The following is an 18606-nucleotide window of genomic DNA, read 5'->3' as shown; positions in this document are numbered from 1 at the left end:
ATATCTTATTGATGTTGGCAATTCTTTTCCTAGAAATACATCGCTTTGCTGCTTCAATTTTCTGGTCTGTCCAGAAATGAATGTTTGGTTCTAACTGATTCTCTGTTCGTGTTGTTGTTTGCCCCCCTCTCTTCCTCCCCTACCCCCAGCAATGGGATTGGCCACTTTAGAAGTAATGCAAGCTGTGCAGCGGACTTGGGCAAACTCAAAAGTTCGTATGAATGGGAAAACCAGACTGATGCAGTGGAGAGATATGTTTGATATTGCTGTGAAGTGGCGAAGGTAATGGTAAAAAAAAACCAAAAAAGAGAGCAAGCCTTACGTTGGTTGTAATAATGATGCATGCTTCAGTTAACCGGAGGGCTGAAGTCATAGAGGAGAAAATGAACACTTGCTGCCACTTAACTAGGAAGTGTTCTGATAAGAGAGGATGGTTTAGGTACAGGGAGTACACTTCTGAAAATACTCAATTTTTCTTCTTTTTTAAGAGAGGGAAATTGTTGGGAATAGCATTTTCAGGTTGAGGCGAAGCTGTGAAAGACCTTAGGGTACCTTTTAGCTTAGGCTGACAAAAACAAACAGTTTTGAACTCCAGCAACATAAAATGGTTATGGGTTGGGTTTTTTCTTAGCAAAATTGTACATGCATTTCAATAAAAAGTTCTTTTTTGTAGTCTCTGAACTCTATTTTTTGCCTAAAATTATTCTGTTTAAACAAAGCTCAGTTAAAAATATTACATGGAGTGAAATGTGTGCCAATATTAATGTTCTCTGTCCTTGTAGGATAGCTGACCCTGACCAGCCTGTGCTTTGGTTGGACCAAATGCCTGCCCGAAGCCTTAGCAGAGGTTTCAATAATCACATTAACTTAATCAGGTACGAGAGTTTTACCAAACAGCCTTCCCACATCCACTAAAGGATTGTACCAAAACTTCCTGGCTGTTTATGAAACAGCACATTACAGTATTTATTGAATGTATATGTGCTTATTGTTTTGCTTTAGTATTTATTTTATATTTTCTAATGGAACATCTGTGTTTTGTGCACCTCAAATTTTCCTTTGTGACATTTCCTCTTTTTTCCTGGATTTCAGTTGTACAGCTGGGTTATAGCAAGATCTAACTAGGATCCAGAAGATGCATATTTTTACATGCTGTTTTAAACTCCACATTACTTTAAATGTGAAGATTAGATTACGTTCATCACAGCTGTAATTTTTGCAAATGCTGCTTCTCAAAGATAGTGGCAGCACTAATGAAACAATGCTGTTTAATTAGTTTTAGTAGCACTTTACAGTGGAGGGGAAAAACATAGTTCTTGTAGTTGTTTTCAAAGCAGACCAAAGTAAAGCAAAAATGACAAAATAAGTAACCTGTGGAAGGTAACATTTGCACTTCCAAAGAAAGGTAAAATTTAAGATTCAACCACTGTTGTACGTTCCATCTTCTCCCATGCTGCAAGACTCAGTGTTGTGGGTCATGACAGTGCTACCTCCCATGAAGTGGTAAAAGTGAGAGACTCAATGTGGCCACATCACTGTCAATCACAGGAGCAAAGTGTGTTTGTGTAAGTAAATAGGTTTAGTAGCCAGGTTTCACCTTAGCCACCCCCATCCCCCCATGGGAAGTATTGCATCTTCGGTCTGTCATTCTGCTTTTATATCTCTTTCTTTCTCTTTTGAGAAGCTGTGTGGAAAAAGGAGGGTAAGGAAAGACTTAAGAATTATTTCAGGCAGAGAAAAAGTGATACTGTAATGTTTACATACAGAGGCTGATGAGAATGAGTCGACACTCTGCCTTCCACTCCACAGAGGACACCAGCAGCCTCTGCTTTACTTTAGGGAGTGGTTACAATGTAGCATCAAACTCCAGTGCAGATCAGTAGTTGCCTTGCAGGATGTGCTGCCTCTTGAACAGTCTTATGCTCAGGTCTGTCTTCTCTCAAGCTAGGTATCACATTTGGGCTCCAAGCTCCATCCATCTTTGCTATTGCTGCATTTCTCTCTTATCACACGTACAACACAGCAGAAGCCACACCTATCTGTACTTTGAGACAAAGATGCTTTCCATACATCTATTTCTTCCTAGTTTACTTTTAAATTGGAGAGTAAAAGCTTAATTCCTAGGTGACCTGTGCTGGCAGAAGGACATTCATGTCACAACACTTGATTACCATGCTGAAAATAACATTTAATCTAGGGAAATATGTCCCTGTGCAGGATCTCTGTGTTAGCAACTCTGTTTTTCACTGGCCAAGGTACTTATTCTCCTCTCATCAGAGAATGCTAGCAAAACTCATGATTTACTGTTCCAGCTATTTTGGTGATTTCATAGAGATCTGAAATAAGCTTCCTGAACATTCAGAATGGTAGGCACACAGTGAATCTAATTCTAGTCTTTTGGGTTTGTTCAGCTTTGACTTTCGGGAAGCAGTCTACATACTACTGCCCCACGATTTAATCATACTTTAGTACCGGATAGTGATTGCATTTATTTTTTGATTCTGGAAACCTGTATTTGTTTGATCATTCTGCATTCCAAGCAGTAGCTGCTTTCATTGGTCACCTTGCTGTAGTGATTTGTTTCTGCTTTTGGATTCCCTGCTGATGATTTCACATGAGGTGAGGGATAAATGAAATTAGTATATGAAGTGGTAATAGGTTTTTTAAAGTTTATTTTATTTCACTTTTGAAGCATGTTCTAGTCCATTGTGATTTCTAAATGACAGCTTACTCTTCATGGATTATACAGATCTGTATAATGTCCTTCTTGCGTTACTCAACTGTAAAATGGCTGCTGAATGAAGATACTAAGACTACAAAGCTGACACCCTTTTGTTAGTAATTGAGATCACTTTATGGTCTTTTGACTGTTTTTCGGGAAGAAACACATTGCTTTATATTTGGTTTATAATTTCAAAGTTATTCTCATAAAGAATTCAGCCTTAGTCGTAAGTTCTGTAGCACGGCTACCTGAAAACCAGGTGTAACAGTAGATTATTTAGGCTGACAAATGGCAGCCTTCATGGTCATTAAATATACAAATAAGCTGTTCAGTCAAATAAGAAGTGTAACAATAGCAATTGAGTTTCTTCTAGTATTTGTAACAGATCTTGTCATGCTGAGCTCAAGCTGTCTCTAGGTTTTGTTTGATCTGAATTGTACACCAGTAATTTCTGTGTGCAAAAATACTTGAATTAGATATCTGTTAACCTTTTTCTTTACTCAGAATTCTTTGCATTTAAAGTCCATTATTGTTCAGTGATTCCTGTCAAATGAATCTTTGCACGGAGACACTAGCATTTGGTGACTACTGGATCAAAGATTCTTTTCCAGAGAGGCAAGGTGTTTGGAGAGTCTCAGAAAACAAAACCTTTTCTTGTTTTGAGTCAGTTTGGGGATCTCTTGTTAAAGGTGTATTAGAAACATCTTGCACTTTGCAGTGTTTCGTGGGCTTCCAGATCTTAATATTCTCAAGGTGCAAGTGTATTGTCTGTCACTACTTTTCATGGGTCTATAGACAAGTGCAACTCTGGCTTATCTCCTTTCTGGCTTAAATGATCGAAGCTACCAAGTTTCATTTAAAGTAGAGAAAATGTTTTTGAAAGCTTAAGTTATTTTCATAGGCAAAACAAGGATTTGGGATCAGCTAAACATTAATAATATACTCAATATTCTTATGTAAAAAAATGAAGATGCTCTCTGGAATACTGCTACTTTTGAATTCTTGGTGGTAGTGTTTATTAAACAAGGAGAAAGAGTGGGAATAAGCACAAATCACTTATGACCACCCACCAAAAGTCTTTTCTTGGTACTGCTGCTTCTGGATGTCCTTACAGAATGCTAGGTCACGTTTTGATGTATTTTCCACGATGCCACTAAAGGAAAATCCAGTTTCTTATACTGACACGCTTCTGCCTGTTGTACAGATATTTTTTTAAAACAGATGGAAAATGATGGGACGTACAACAAGGGCAAATTATGTATATACATTTGTCTTCATCCTTCCGCTTTCCCTGCCTCCCTTTCCTATGTGCAGATATGTGTATGTGTTCTAATTCTGTTCAGTTTTTAAAGACTGATTCTGCCATTGTTCTGAGACTAGGCTTACTGAAGTGTGAGACTGTAGAGTGAGACATTAGACAGGGACTTAAGCTGCAAAGATCATGCAGAGTGGAATTAAGCTAGGTGTACACACCTTCCTGTGATTGACAGTGGTTTTGCTTTGTCAGAGAGCGATAACATTTGCTTTATAAAATCTTGTTTTGTAGACTGGGAGAAGAGGAAGGACTCCTACAAAAGCAATAATGGTATGTAATTTTTGCTCTCAGAGTGGCTATAATCCTAGCAGGTTTCTACTGTTTCAAGTTTTTACTATTTTTTTTTCCCATAGTAATCCAAGGGAAAAAAACAACACCTTTTTGATGTTTTTGTTTAACAGTTACTACTTGTAATTGTTAGGAGTCAAAGGAAAATTGCTTTAATAGAGGGACATAAGTGAATAAAGAAAAATGTATGTAGACTGTCAGAACAGATAGGCATATGTATTGGCAAAAAAATGGTAAACTGAAGAGTGTCAGTTCTCAAAGTAAACCAATGTGCAGATTGAGAATTGTCCTAGTTCTGCAATATCTACAAGTGCAGATAACTAAGAAAGATTACATTTTTGTACAAATTGATAATTATAATTTAGATAAGACTTACTGGACATGGGCACACTGAAAATGGGGAAATATGTATGAAATGTAGTTTATCAGAGAACAACAGCACTGAGCGTTTGCAAGTTCACTGCAGAAGCTATATTAAAATGGGGGATGGGCAATTCATCACTTCAAACCTCTCGTTCATTCCTTTAATTTACAAAGCATCTGTGAATAAAACTCGTTCAAATATTAATGAGTAAGTAATATTTGTGTCTTAGCCCTGGAATGTTGGGTTGAAAAACAAGACCTGAAAAAAACCTTTCCTTTTCTTTGTAGGGGACAAGTCATTAACATGCGGTACCTGGAATATTTTGAGAAAATTCTTCATTTTATTAAAGATAGGATCCTTGTTTATCATGGGTAAATTACTGATATTTTTCTCCCTGCTTCACTCCCCTGATAATATTGATCTGAAATTTACATAATACTCATTTCAGAAAATCTGAGGGCTATTTTCTTTATTTTAGTAAGTTCTAGTTTTCTTAGTATCTATAATTGTCTTATTTCCTACTAGAAATGCAAATCTTGTCTATTGCGATGTAAAGAAACCTAACTAATAGGAAAAAACATTGTGAATTACAGTATACCTAAAAACTATTAACAGTGTTGAATTTGTAGCCACAGTTTTGGCATGAGTGTGTCTCAATTCTTTCTAAAAATGCGTTTTATTAAAGATTTTGTTTCCTCCTGGTAGAATGGAGTACAATTTCTGTGAATATTGAGGTTAATTTATTAAATAGTAGGAGTGAGGAGAAAAGAGAAAAGAATATATGGAAGGTAATTTTAATTGAAACTGGTGTTTGACAAGTAGTTTTAAAGGAGCAGAGAATCTTTACTACCTGTTACGTAGATGGGTTGGTAGACTTTGTCCAGGAACAGAAGACAGTTGTAGAATATTGAATGAAGGAATGTGACTCAAGCTGAAAATTGATGTTGGCTTCTATTTCAAACTGTGATCAGATTTTTATGAGTAAAATGTCTTGCCCACCTGTGGATCATTTGTGGCAACAGTGTTCTGATAACATTAAAAATTAAGAAACTTTGAGGTTTAAACCCTCTAATTTTTCTTTGGCCTGGTAACTTTTATTAAATATTGAGTTCTGTTTTTCAATCTCATTATGCTACTTAAATATAAAAAAAATGAAAGTGCAAAAAATCCTTATAACAGTTGAAAACATTTAAGTTTTAGAAAATTTATGATAGTTGCTTGAGATGTGTAAGTTCTGTAGTAACTGGGAAGTCTGTCCTCTTCTGTTGGGAGAAAGTTTGTTTGGAGTGAGCCAGCAGCATTTGATCTTAAGCCAGAGCAATTTGTGTTGTGATTTTTTTGAAAAGAATTCTGTTCTTAAAATCTAGGTGTACAGTAATTAAAAAAAAAGTATTACAGCACTAGTTCAATAGGTTTCTTCATGGACCATCTGTGCCTGCATCTGATAGTATTTACATACCTTTGAGGCTACACAGATGCATGTATTTTGAGAAGACTATTTCTAACATTAACACTAGTCATCTTCTGTCTTTCCTCGTCAGCAACCCCTTGCTCACATGCACTCATGCAAACAGTTTAATGCTTTGCAGTGGCCAACAGCAAATGACTAAAATAAACCTGAAGTTGAAGTTTGAAGCCAAAAAAAAAAAAAAGCTGACATAAAATAGGAGGAAATTACTTTTTGAAGAGCAAGACAGCATGTGGCCAAGTACAAAGAAACTAATTTTCAGAAAAGAAATAATTAAATAACTTTCAATAACTTACTCTGCTATGGCTAATTAGGTTAAAGCTAGATGGATTTCCAGAAATGCTATGTGTTCAACCATTGTGATTCCATATTTAATTTTTTTCCAGTGCTAATAATCCAAAAGGACTATTAGAGGTTCGAGAAGCTTTGGAAAAGGTACATAAAGTAGAAGATCTTCTTCCCATAATGAAGGTAAATTAAAGAAAAACTTTAAAATATGATGAAAATAACAAAATTTATTCTGGGAGCTACCCAGTTCCTCAGAATATAACCATTGTGCTTAAGTTTAAAATGAGTAACTGCAAACACTAGGTTTTTTAAAATAACTCGTGTTATTTCAAATCTGCATGTGTTAGGGTATGACTTTCCCTTTGATATATGTGATGTATATTGACAAGGCTTTGCCTAGCTGTGAATTGGTAAAGAAATGATGGGAAAACAGAACACTGAATGTAATTCTTTGAAGCCAGCTTTATCAGCGGGGAGGGTTTGTGGTCAGATCCACCATAATGGGCTCGCGGTATGTCTGTACAGTACGAAGGAGAAAATTGAAGGTGTGTGTCGGAGAGTAGGAACATGGAAGCTCTTTTTACCTTAGCTTTGTTGGTGCAGATCACTACATAGTAGGGCTGGCAGGGGGAAATAATTGCCCTTAGTGAACAATAGCTAATCTGAAATGAAATCTTGGTTTGTTTTGGTGCTTTGGAAGAATGTCAGGAATGGGGAAACCTGCTGGGTGGTGGTCTTCAGAAAAACCTTGGATATATGATGTGCAAAGTTATTTATACTCTTATCTCAACTTAAGTCATAAGGCTTGAGCTAAGTTTAAGTAAAGTTCTTGCCTCTCTCCCCTGAGTTCCCCAAATTCATCTAGGATGAGCAGTGTGTAAGTGTTTGCATTTGGGGAAACAGTGTTACAAAGTGGGTTTTGTTTGTTGTGGGTTTTTTTTGTTTGCTTGTTTTTTTAAGAATTGGACAGGATTTTATTTAGACTACAACAAAAATGGGAAGCAAGTCGTTCTAAATAAAGACAAAGGCATTGCTTTCTTATCGGGTGTGTCCACGTTGCAATTTTGTATCTAAGCAAAGCTGACAGATTGCCATAGAACAGAGCTCTCTGGAGATTTATTGCTGCTACTACTGATAGACTGGGTTTGGATTTGTTTGCAGTAGTAGTGCTCACTTGTGCACTACAGATACCTTTACAGAAGCTACGTGGCTCAAGCACTAAATTTTTCTATATATTTTTTAATATATATTACTAACATAAGTGTCTTCCAAGACGTACCATAATTTTGGAGGTCCTTTTTGTATTCCTGTATTGTCCTTGTCCTTGAAAGATAAAGCCAAGTTGATGCTGACTGAGGCTAAACAAAAACTTGTGATGAACAGGTAGTAGGTGTTGGAGTGGATAGACAATGAAGTGTTCTCTACAGACAGACAAATGTGCAAATAGGTCCCTGTAGGTCACCTAATATGGCTATTGTGGAATTGTAGACCATAAAAATGTTATTAGTGGAGTTAAAAATATAGGTTACTTCAAGAGGATGATGAAAATATATAAACAGCGGACTATACATGACACTTCAAAATAAATGTCTCAATTAGCAGCAAATATTCTTCCTAGTTGTCATAACCTCTAAGTTTTCCTCTGGTTTGAATCTCCTGCATCCCATTCCAAATTGTATCAAAGTGGAATGCTGTCTTTCGTTAGAGGCTTTTAAATTTGTTTCTTTAAAATAAATGCAGGTTCTCTTTGAAGAAAACATCCTGGATCACAAGTTCTCTCTTAAAATAAATAGTAGCCTGAGTAATTCATTCAATCCTATTGCATAATAGTCATTAATAGTGCCTGTAATAAAATGAAAGTCTGCTAATACTGATGTAGTTTGGCTATTGGTGTAGCTGGTGAATGTTGAATATCAAAAGCTGGGCTCTTGGCTTTACTTCAATACCTGGCTTATACAACTCTTTGGCTACAGTAGTACACTTAGATAATGTAGCTTTGTAAAATTCTTAAACTTTGCGATATTTTTCCTTCTGATGATGATGAACTTTAACTGAAACTGGATCACAGTCAAGAAATCGTTGCTGTGAGCTCTATTCTGGAATCCATACTTAGACTAATGTGGCTGCTTAGTGTAAACATAAAACAGGCTCTCTAATCCCTGCTTTTGCATTTACATTGTTACACCAAAAGGTTGCTATCAACATGCAGTTTGGGAAGAAATCTGTACAGCTCAAATGTACAATTGCTTTTCATAAACAATGCCACTTTATATTCCCTATATGGTTATAAAGTTGAATGTCAATATGCCTCCTTCAATATCTGATTTCTTTTCAGTATGAAATAAAGAATAAATGAAATAATATAGTTGACAGTAACATTTTGTTCTTTTCCCTCATTTTGCCCATTTTCATTTTTGCTCCATGTATTTTTAGGTGTTTCAAAACAATAGCTAGGCAGGCAGTCTGTCTCTGTTCACACTAATGTTACCTTTTTTTCTTTTGAAAGCAGTTTAACAGTAAAACAAGAGATGGGTTTACTGTGAACACAAAAGTCCCCAGCCTTAAGGATCAAGGGAAAGAATATGATGGCTTCACAATCACAATAACAGGAGATAAGTACGTTTGCTATTTTCAGGTGTTCAAGTACATTAATTAATGATGAAGTATTAGCAGCTAATCTTCTCAAATGCCATTTCTACTTGCATAAAGTGGGTTTTGTAAATAACTGAAAAACTGGTTCATTTGAGAACTTCTGATTTTTGTTGCATTCCCTAACAAAGAGGGAATATGGATAATGTTGATGGAGTAGGCCCAGTTGAGATGATTCTCTAATATATAGCACAAAAGTGAGGAGAGACCTTGTTACTCAGCTTATATGATTAAGTGCCTGAAGTGGGAAAATCTCTGTCTTTATCCATATCAAAATACATTTCTTGTTGTGAGACTCTTATCTGCTCTGATGACTGAAAAAATCCTAAATGGAATGGAAATTTATGTGATCTAAGAATGGAAGAGACTTCCTTCTATTTGTATTGTTAGCCTTTTTTAATGTTTATTTTTTGAAATGTTTGCAGACCTATCTGCAAATATCAATTTAGATAGTACCCGAATGTATGAGGATATAAACAGCAGGCTTTGGGCCACTCTTTGGGTGTGGTAGTAAATTTCTCACTTTATGGATACTGGCTCCTTGTCTTCCTGAAGAATGAGCATTAATCTGAAGCTCTGAAGTGCTGTCCTACTACTAACTAAAAACTTGGACTTACGGGATTTAAAAGTCTATGCATTGGAATTCTTCCCAAAACTTGTGTGCTTCCAATGAGTGGCATGGAAGCCAAACTTCTCTTCTAAAATGTTAACATATCTCTTGGTTTTCAATCTTACATTCTAAGTCATATGGCTATATACAGTGAAAAGGCATTAAATATATGGCCTCACCATTTTGGGGAAAATATTTTGGTCTTGGTAAGACAGTCTAATTTTGTTCTGCACAAAATTTGTTCTGTATCAGCCAGTCTGTTTTGATCCATAATTTGTAGCTATGCTTTTATACCAAAACAGTTCAATTTTGGTAGTCTAAAAGTTAACAAAACTACACTTTACACTCAGTACAAAAATCTCAAGCCCATGAAAATCTTTTAAAATTCCATATTTCTTAATTTTTTACTATGCTTTAAGTGAAACACTAATGCTTGTCAGGTATTCTTCAGTAGAAATACTTCATCTGTGATTAAACAGCAATGTTTATGTATTCTTTCAGACAAACTTACAACATGACAATGTTTTTAATTCAATGAGGTTTTTTTAGGTGTTTCTTTTTTATTAAAAGGGGGGCAATGCGCATAATCTCCTGCTTAAGGAAAAATGATAGGAAAAAGGTTATGATGTGGTATTTAACATCTGTACCTCTGTAACTTACCCTGCATATTAGGTTATGCATCGAGTTCTGTTCAGCAATGTCTTACCTCATTTTTTGTTTCACCCACTTCATAGAGTGGGGAACATACTATTTTCAGTAGAAACCCAGACAACAGAAGAGAGAACACAGCTGTATCATGCAGAAATAGATGCGCTATATAAGGATCTAACAGCTAAAGGAAAAATTCTAATTCTGTCTGCAGAGCTGGGGGTAAGGCTGTTTTAATAGAAATTATGGATTCCTTGATAAAATTCTATTATGTTTTTATACCTTCCGTATAACAGTCACTGGTTCATATTTTTTGACAGAGATATTAAGTAATAAAACTGACTGTTTACTTAAACACGTTTATGACAAATACCATAGGAAGTTGCCATAATCCTGTTACTTTTAAGATTTGCTGTGCTTTGCTGCAGTTACAGGGAGAGTGCAGACAAGGTCTCAATATTGCAGTGTATTCTTATTTTTTTCTCTCTCCTCTTATTTTCTTTATTTTTCTCATGGGTCTATATTCACTGTTTCATCATCCTTATAAAGTATTGCTTAGGATTTGGCTCATGGTGGCTACATATAAGATCAGAAGTAACAAGAATTCATGAGAAGCACTAGAATTGTGAAGGTTTTGATCAACACATTGTTGATCTGTATTGCAATGAGAATCTGACTGCATTTGAGCTTGTGCTTTCCGTTCTTCACCCTTTAACACAGTGTGGGTGAACTGTTTCACCTACATTTTAAAGATGTAACAAAATAATTTGCTTAAACTTCTATTAATCAGACTTCATCTTCTCAAGTTGACTTTTTTCACATTTGAAATGGTTCTTTAAAAAAAATTATCACAGTACCGTAACACTTTCCTATATGTGTTTCTTCGTAGTGTATTACCTGGCTATTTAATTATTTTTTTTCCTTTTAGGAAGTAGATGCTGTTTGCAATTTGATCCTGTCATTAGTTTATTACTTCTATAATTTAATGCCACTTTCGAGAGGATCTAGGTTAGTGATTGTCTTGATCATGTCTGTTATCTTGGATGCATGCTGTAAAATGTCAATTTGTTGGAGTATCTTAGGATATTTTTTTAATATTAAAAAAGCTCTGGGTTGAGCTGTTTGTCCTGCACAGTCGCTCATCTTGTGGTGCTGTGATGATGGGTACTGACTTAGTACTGTTTTAAAAGCTAGTTTGTAGTTGCTGATGATAACTATTTGGAGCTGCATGTATATTGAAAATCTTGAGTAGTCTGTGTTTATAGACTTCAGCTCACAGATTGAAGAGTGTCATTTTAAAATTGCAGTGATTTGGCTCCTAATCCGTATTATGTTACACCACTGTAATCTCACTCAAGAAGCTTTACTGAAACATATATTTAAGATAAAGTTTACTTTGAGATAACTTATATTTTAGTATATTTTAATAAAATGATTTTGGTAATTTTTTGCAACTGTTAGGGTCACCAGATGAAACCCTAGAATAGCCCCGCATATCACAGATATCCTTAACTGAAATTCTAGTTTAATTCAAACCTGGCTACATCTAAGACTATTATGAATCCCTGTTCCACAAAGCACTTAAGATCTTTGATCTTATTATTAAACATAGTTCAGTAGAAAACAAAATTTAAAGAAATCCTGAGACTTTTTTATAATCAGATTTTGCCTTTATCTTACAGAATGTAAAAATTAACAGAAATTCTGTCTTGAGTTTCACAATTTTTAGAAATTTAAGTTAAATAAAGAAAAAGTTAAATAACTGAATAGCTTTACAGCGCCTCTAGCTCTGTTGCAGTAGAGTTCATCGGCTTCTCTGGGATACAGCTAAGCTCATTGGGAACAGGAGTTTGCTTTGGTTTTTAGCTCTATGGAGTCTTAAGAACTCCTAAGTCTGAAATTATGGTTCTGACTACTGTAGAAACAATGCTTTTCAGTAGTTAAACTCCATAGGATCATAACTTCATTCCAGTGGTGTTGCAAAGTAACAGTGATTTCACTTTTTAAGTGTTTCATGCTTGTTTAAATTTCTAAAATAGTAACTAGCACAGTAATTTTTACTAGCCTTCTATGAAACAGTACTGTATTTGTTTTGTAGTCTAAAATGGCACTGTGGAAAAACTTTTACTGTACTGCTTTGGTTTTGATGTTTTTTTTTTTAGTGTGATAGCTTATTCAGTGATCATGGGAGCACTAATGGCAAGTGGGAAGGAAGTATCAGGAAAAATCCCTAAAGGAAAGGCAAGTATCAAAATACACTGGTTCAGCCTTGATGGAGGAGGTAGCACTTGTAAACGTGAGGAAGGAGCTGCAAGAATGAACAGAAGTTCCACAGTTGTTAACTGGAGATGGATTAGCTGCATACTATGGTGTCTTGCAGCCAGAGAGAGGTTTGAAAATTTCATTGATGTTATGACAGTAAGTGAGATTTAGATATAGTATGTGGGATAATTCTGGTTAGTCAAATTGTAGCAGTTTGTGTCCCACAGTAATTACATATTTGTAACCAAAGCATTTCTAGTGTGCCGAGCTGCTTTCTTCCACTTTGAGAAGGGTTCTGAGAATACTTGGGTAGAATTAATGACTCTTCTGGCACACAGCAGAAATTTTCTCTCTTTGCTGTCAATGTCCTTCAGAGCATTTAGGGCTTGGTAAATAGAAATGTATTAGCAACTCTTCTTGATTTTTCCTTCCCCTCTGTATTCTGCTAAATTTAAAATAAGTCCTAGTTTTGAGTGACTACATCTGAATATTATACCACCTTGCTCAATAAGGGTATTCAACTATTGGTCTGATTAGCTGTTACCTTTTCCGTATGAAAGGAGTGAGAGCACCTCTGTCTGTTTAACATATCGTCAAAGAATCAGTGAAATTCCAGTGAGATCGAAGTTGTTGAAGAAAATACCCTGTGTGGATAACTGAAGAAAGAGCAGCTTTCCCTTTGTTCTAGAAATTTCTGAAAACAACGAAGTTTGTCCTTTCAGGACAATGAGCTAGTAGCTTTTAAGAACAAGATGCCGTTAAGCTGGTATCTTCACCATTCTGTGGGAGTTCAAGCTAAGGTAAAAGACTTAGGTGGGTTTTCTCATGGGTCTTCTTAGGACTTACTAGGGTAGTACATTTTGTCTGATTTTATGCAGGCAAGCAGAGTTTCAGCATTATTAAAACGCAGGATTTCTGACTACAGGCAGCTTTGTGAACATTTTTACATTTGAGGGTTTTTTTCTGAAACAGAGTGCCTGAATTGGAACAAAACTTTTTTTTTTTTTTTTTTTTTTTTAGAACAGTTTTCACCAGCTGGAAGAAATAGTTTTCCCCAGTTGAATGAAACTGGGAAATTGTTTTTCTTGCCAGATTTCTTAGAAGGGTATTTCTGTCTGGTCCCAAGCTTATGACAGCATGTATTATCTGACTGCTCTGAAGACAAAGATGCCCAGTAGTCAAGAGTCCTGTAATGGCCTGGCAGGTTAGTCGGTAGCCATGGCCAGTGTAGCTTCTGGTGTTGGTTGTGGTGGAGTGTGCAAACACACAGAGACTTTTAGTGCCTGGCATGCATGCTGACTCTCAAACTGGTGATGAGGGACAAAGTAGTCTGGGCACAGACTAGTTAGTAAGCTTACTCCTGTCTTACAAGAATGTAGGTAGCATGCTCTCAGAACCCCTCCTTGCATTCAGGCAAAGTTCACTGAGCTACAAATGTGTCAGCCTAAATGTTTCAGGACTAGTGAACTAAGGTTTTTAACTGAAAAACTGAAAAACATTGTTTTGCTGAAAACTTATTTTCAGCTGTAGATACGAAGTTGCACACATTTCTTGGCTATATGTAGTCAAACTTGTCTGAAAACCCACTGTGGAAAGAAGTAATACAGAATGCCTGGAAAGTTCAATATAAATCTACCACTCATGTGATACAGTATTTTGCAGAATTCCGTATGTAGAAATGAGAAATATCCCCCTTTTATTTGAACATTGTCATAAAAGGTTGAAGACAGTCAATATTTTCTGGCACTAACTCATTAATATAAACACCTTGTTAAAAAAGAAAAAAAAAACCCTGGATTTTCTCACAAAAGGAAGGTTATATTTTGAAAGTTTAATTTATATGTTAAGAATATTTGAGGATTAACTTCCTGAAATGAGAGAACTTAAGACCTTTATTTTGTTGCGTTTTCAGCTGGTTGATTTTGAAGCAATGACAGCACCAGGGTCTGAAGCTTTTAGCAAGATAGCAAGGAGCTGGATGAATCTAAAAAGGTAAGTCTTTCTGTTCAGGTGGGGGATGGGAAAATAAAATATGAAAGACTTTATATGTAAAATGTAAACTTATACTAAAAAAGGTACTTGGAAATTACAAGTTTATTAAATGATTCAGTGAATTTTTTAACAGTTTAGGAATTGATAAGAAAAGATTGAGTTTACACACAGAGTAATATATTCTAGTCTAACGGAGTGGTTAGTAGACTAGATATTCAGTAATGTGAGTGTTATCCTCTGATAAACTATTGGGTTAATACTTTCTTTGTCTGGCGGTCCAGATTTGCCTTTTTGTTGTTACTTTTTTTATCATTAGTAAATTTGGTGATTGAATGAGGGAAAATTTTAACTTTTTCCCATTCTCATGGATCTCTTCAAACTATATATCAAAAGTCACTTACTTATCCTCTAGTGCTATTTTAATTTGGAGAATAAGTATTTTCAAAGCAGATGGCAGTTACGATATAACAGAATTATGTTACTTAGTATAATTTTGTACAATGCTTTAAAACTTTGTTTTTCATATTAATTGATTTTTGAATACTGAACATACTGATTCCTTGTCAATGTTGCAAATCTGGTGCATTTCATTTGTCCCTTAGCAGTTATTCCCCATACAAAATCTAAAAATCAGGCCAGAAAAAATCAGTTTCAGTATCCTTTAGTTTGGGGTCAAAACACTTGAAGGTGCTGAGAGATCTGGCCGAATCCTCTGCAAGGCCACCTGTAATCTGTGAAAGGTGGTGCACATCCGGGGACATCCTGGTGACTGCAAGACAGGAAATCTGGTATCCGTCTTCAGAAAGCCAGAAGGACAACCCAGGGAAAAAAAACCTATAGGCTGGTCAGCCTTGCTTTGGTCCCTAGGAAAGTCATCAAGTGGGTCCTCTCGGAAAGCATTTCAGGGTATATGAAGGGACTGGGACAGTCAATATGGGTTTACTAAATGTTGTGAGACCCAATATGATCGCTTTCTGTGATAAAATGACTCATTTGGGATAAGAGAGCAATGGACGTTGCTTAGTTACTTCAGGAGGGACACCCACAATACTCTCATACCAAGATAGCACATTATGGTCTGGATGAATGGACAGCTAGATGGGTAAAAGCGGGTTTGGATAATCAGATTTAGGGCGTGCTTCAGCCCTTCAGACGACACGTAGAATACTGTATCCAGTTTGGGGCAGCTGCGTAAAGACTATGATAAAATGGAGCAAATTCAGTAGGGAGCCACCAAGATAGTCGAGGCTGGAGCCACGTGCCTTATCAGGAGTTAATTGGGCTTGTTCAGCTTGAAGAAAAGGCTTGACCTAACAGCAGCTTCACAGTACCTGCGAGTATTAAAAATGGAGCTGGGCAGTGCTTGGTGGGAGGACAAAAGGCAACATGCATGAGCTGAAAGGAGGTTCAGACTGAACATAATCTTTTCACCCAGAGGGTAGTCAAGCAGCAGGGCAGGCTGCCTGGAAAGGCTGTGCATTTTTCATCCCTGGAGATTTTCAAGACCTGACAGGATAAAACCCTGACACCCTGGTCTGACTTGGCAGTTGACCTTGCTTTGAGCAAGATGTTGGATCACAGACTTCCTGAGGTCTGGTCCAACCCGAGTTATTCTGAGAGCCTGAGGAACTCTGCAGCTGCTGTTAGTGCCGAATATCTCATACTGCTTAGCCTTGCTTAACTTCCCTGTCGGTGGTTCTCACCCTGGTAAGTTTCAATAGATATAAAATCCTTCCTGAATGAAGATGGCTATTAAGAAGACTCATGGGCACCTTTGTTGGGCTTAGGCTAAAAATCTACATGTAAATGCAGTCAAATTAATTTATTAAGGAATAAGATTTTTAACCTACAGTGTAGCAAGTTGTGGTTTTTATTAAAAGTAGTCTGCGCCAATGTTGTGACTTGGTTGTCTTGGAAATACAAAATATTTATGGTTCCCACAATTTTTTACTGTAAATCTCCCAATTTATATATTCAGTTTCTTTCTTAGTCCTCTGTTCATGTGTCTCTTTTTTTTCTTTTTTTTTTTTCCTTCTTTTTTTTTCCTTAAGACATAACTTTACCAAAGGGGAACTGCTCTCTTGAGAGCAAAGTCAGCTTAAGCCATTTGAACCCTACTGATGCGTTTCTGACCCTCTCAGTTGTACTGTTGAAATTTATGGGAATCCATAGCAAACCAGATCAGGGAAGTGATTTGTGTTTAAATAAGCTTGTTAAAACCAAAATTTATTTCTAACTGAGACCATTTGTAGCATAGTCCCACCAATAGTATTGCTGTCTCAAATGAGAGATGTATAATGGGCAAGAATGAGAGTCGCGAAAATTGCTGAAGTTGGCTTTGCATGATGCTGAGAAAAATATCTGTAGAACTACAGCACAAAGGACTTGAAGTAATATTATGAAGGTAATCAACCTGAGTGGCTAATTTGTCTGTGTTAGAAGAATAATAGCGGGTAAGGCAAGTAAAACTTGAAGACTTAAAGCAATAAAATTTTGCTTTAACTTCTGCCACTTCCAAAGGCTCTTTTATGTAGTCATTATCTTTGTTCTGTATAGCGAGTGAGGAGTCAGAGGAGCAGGAGCTGGTTGTGGGCAACAGATTCTTGACTTCAGGTCCCAGATTTGTTGGAGAAGAGGATGAAGAGAAGTATAAGCTAATGTGTTAACTTCCAGGTAAATCATAAAGCTCAGAAAAAGATAAGTAACTTTTTTTTTTACCTTCTCTTTCAGTATTTCACCTTCTTACAAGAGCCTGCCATCAGTATCGGAGACATTTCCAACCCTGAGAACGATGATTGAAGTACTAAATACAGACTCGTCTCATTGTTTAAAAAAAACTATAGTTGTTGTATGATTTATACAAATAAAAGGCCAAGAGGTACTGCTTCGTAAATTATTTTGAAGGGGAAATATGATCAGAACGGTTTTGTTTTGGTTTTTAATAGAGTAAACTTACTTGACTAGTTATCACTAGAATAAAAGAGTCTGTCTGTGACCAATAATGGTAAAAAGGAAAAAAGGAAACAGAACAGCTGATTTCTTGTATTGAAACATACTCTTAACAGGAAATACAGTTGTTCAGGGGCCACACTGAAGAGCACTAAGAAACTTGATCACAGTTATGGTCTGAACATAGTGCAGGTGAAAATTTATTTACTTTTCTCTTTTTATTTTTTTTTAATCTGCATTGGGAATACCATTAGACTACTTCCTATTTGTGGGGTGTTTTGGGTTTGGGTTTTTTTTTTTTTCCAAGCCTGTCTTCTGCATGGGAAACTTCATGAACTGTACATGTGTGAGTAATTGGTAAATGCACAAGCGTTTCATGTAATGCAATCCAGTGAGGAACAGATGTCAGCTTAAAAAGAATGGGTTTCAGGAAAATATCGTTTGGGAACAAAACCAAACAAACATATGACATCTTTGGAGTTAGGCTCTTGGTGAGTAAATGCCAGAAACACAGCAACTCTACATCAGTCTCCCTTTCCAAGTACCCATTGGTGGTGGTGGCTGGCAGAGACATCAATGACAGTATATTGGGCAAGCTAGCTCCTTGAGTTGTTTTTGTTGGGAGGGCCTGGCAGCGTTCTGGAAGGCAGGCTTCCTGCAGGCAGGGCTAATTCAGTTCAAACAACGCGGATAGCACCATGAACCAATTTCTGATTGTAATAGTGATGGTGGTATTTCTGGTGAGTTCTGACTGAATTACACTCATTTCAGCTTGAGCTCAGTGACTTTAATACTCTTTATTAGGTTAAGTGATTTCAGAAACAGCAAGCAACGGTGGGGCAGATCTCTGGTTTCTTCAGTGGTTTTGATCAATGTTTTTTTCCTGCCTTAATATTCAGCATTTCAGAAAATCTACAAAACTTTTCTGGTTTAGATATAGCTTTTAACTTGTTTAATACTGATGATCTAAACTGTGATTCTGTTGCTGTCATCGTTTATGCAAATAGTCTATTCTTTACTTTGCTTGCTTCCGATTTTCCAGAGGTTAGGG

General features: G+C 36.3%; 1 protein-coding gene across 4 annotated transcripts in view; it reads left to right on the top strand.

Annotated features, from left to right (window-relative positions):
* TTC13 (tetratricopeptide repeat domain 13) overlaps nt 1-17487 on the top strand; it is a 42267-nt gene extending 24780 nt beyond the window's left edge. For 3 of the 4 annotated variants that reach the window (XM_037391507.1, XM_037391504.1, XM_037391508.1), the window contains 10 exons: nt 150-282; nt 783-875; nt 4977-5060; nt 6544-6628; nt 8952-9061; nt 10439-10574; nt 11281-11360; nt 12515-12593; nt 14527-14606; nt 17337-17487. In XM_037391507.1, coding sequence (XP_037247404.1) covers nt 150-282; nt 783-875; nt 4977-5060; nt 6544-6628; nt 8952-9061; nt 10439-10574; nt 11281-11360; nt 12515-12593; nt 14527-14606; nt 17337-17460 — 1004 coding nt within the window. In that variant the 3' untranslated portion in view covers nt 17461-17487. The remainder of the gene's footprint in view (nt 1-149; nt 283-782; nt 876-4976; nt 5061-6543; nt 6629-8951; nt 9062-10438; nt 10575-11280; nt 11361-12514; nt 12594-14526; nt 14607-17336) is intronic. The other variant, XM_037391505.1, reaches the window with a different exon arrangement.
* Nucleotides 17488-18606: the final 1119 nt, after the last annotated feature.

This window comes from Falco rusticolus, chromosome 6 (assembly GCF_015220075.1).
Source record: "Falco rusticolus isolate bFalRus1 chromosome 6, bFalRus1.pri, whole genome shotgun sequence".
Taxonomy (NCBI): Eukaryota; Metazoa; Chordata; class Aves; order Falconiformes; family Falconidae; genus Falco; species Falco rusticolus.
The sequence above is the reverse complement of the archived record's forward strand: the minus strand, read 5'-3'. Positions and strand labels throughout refer to the sequence as shown.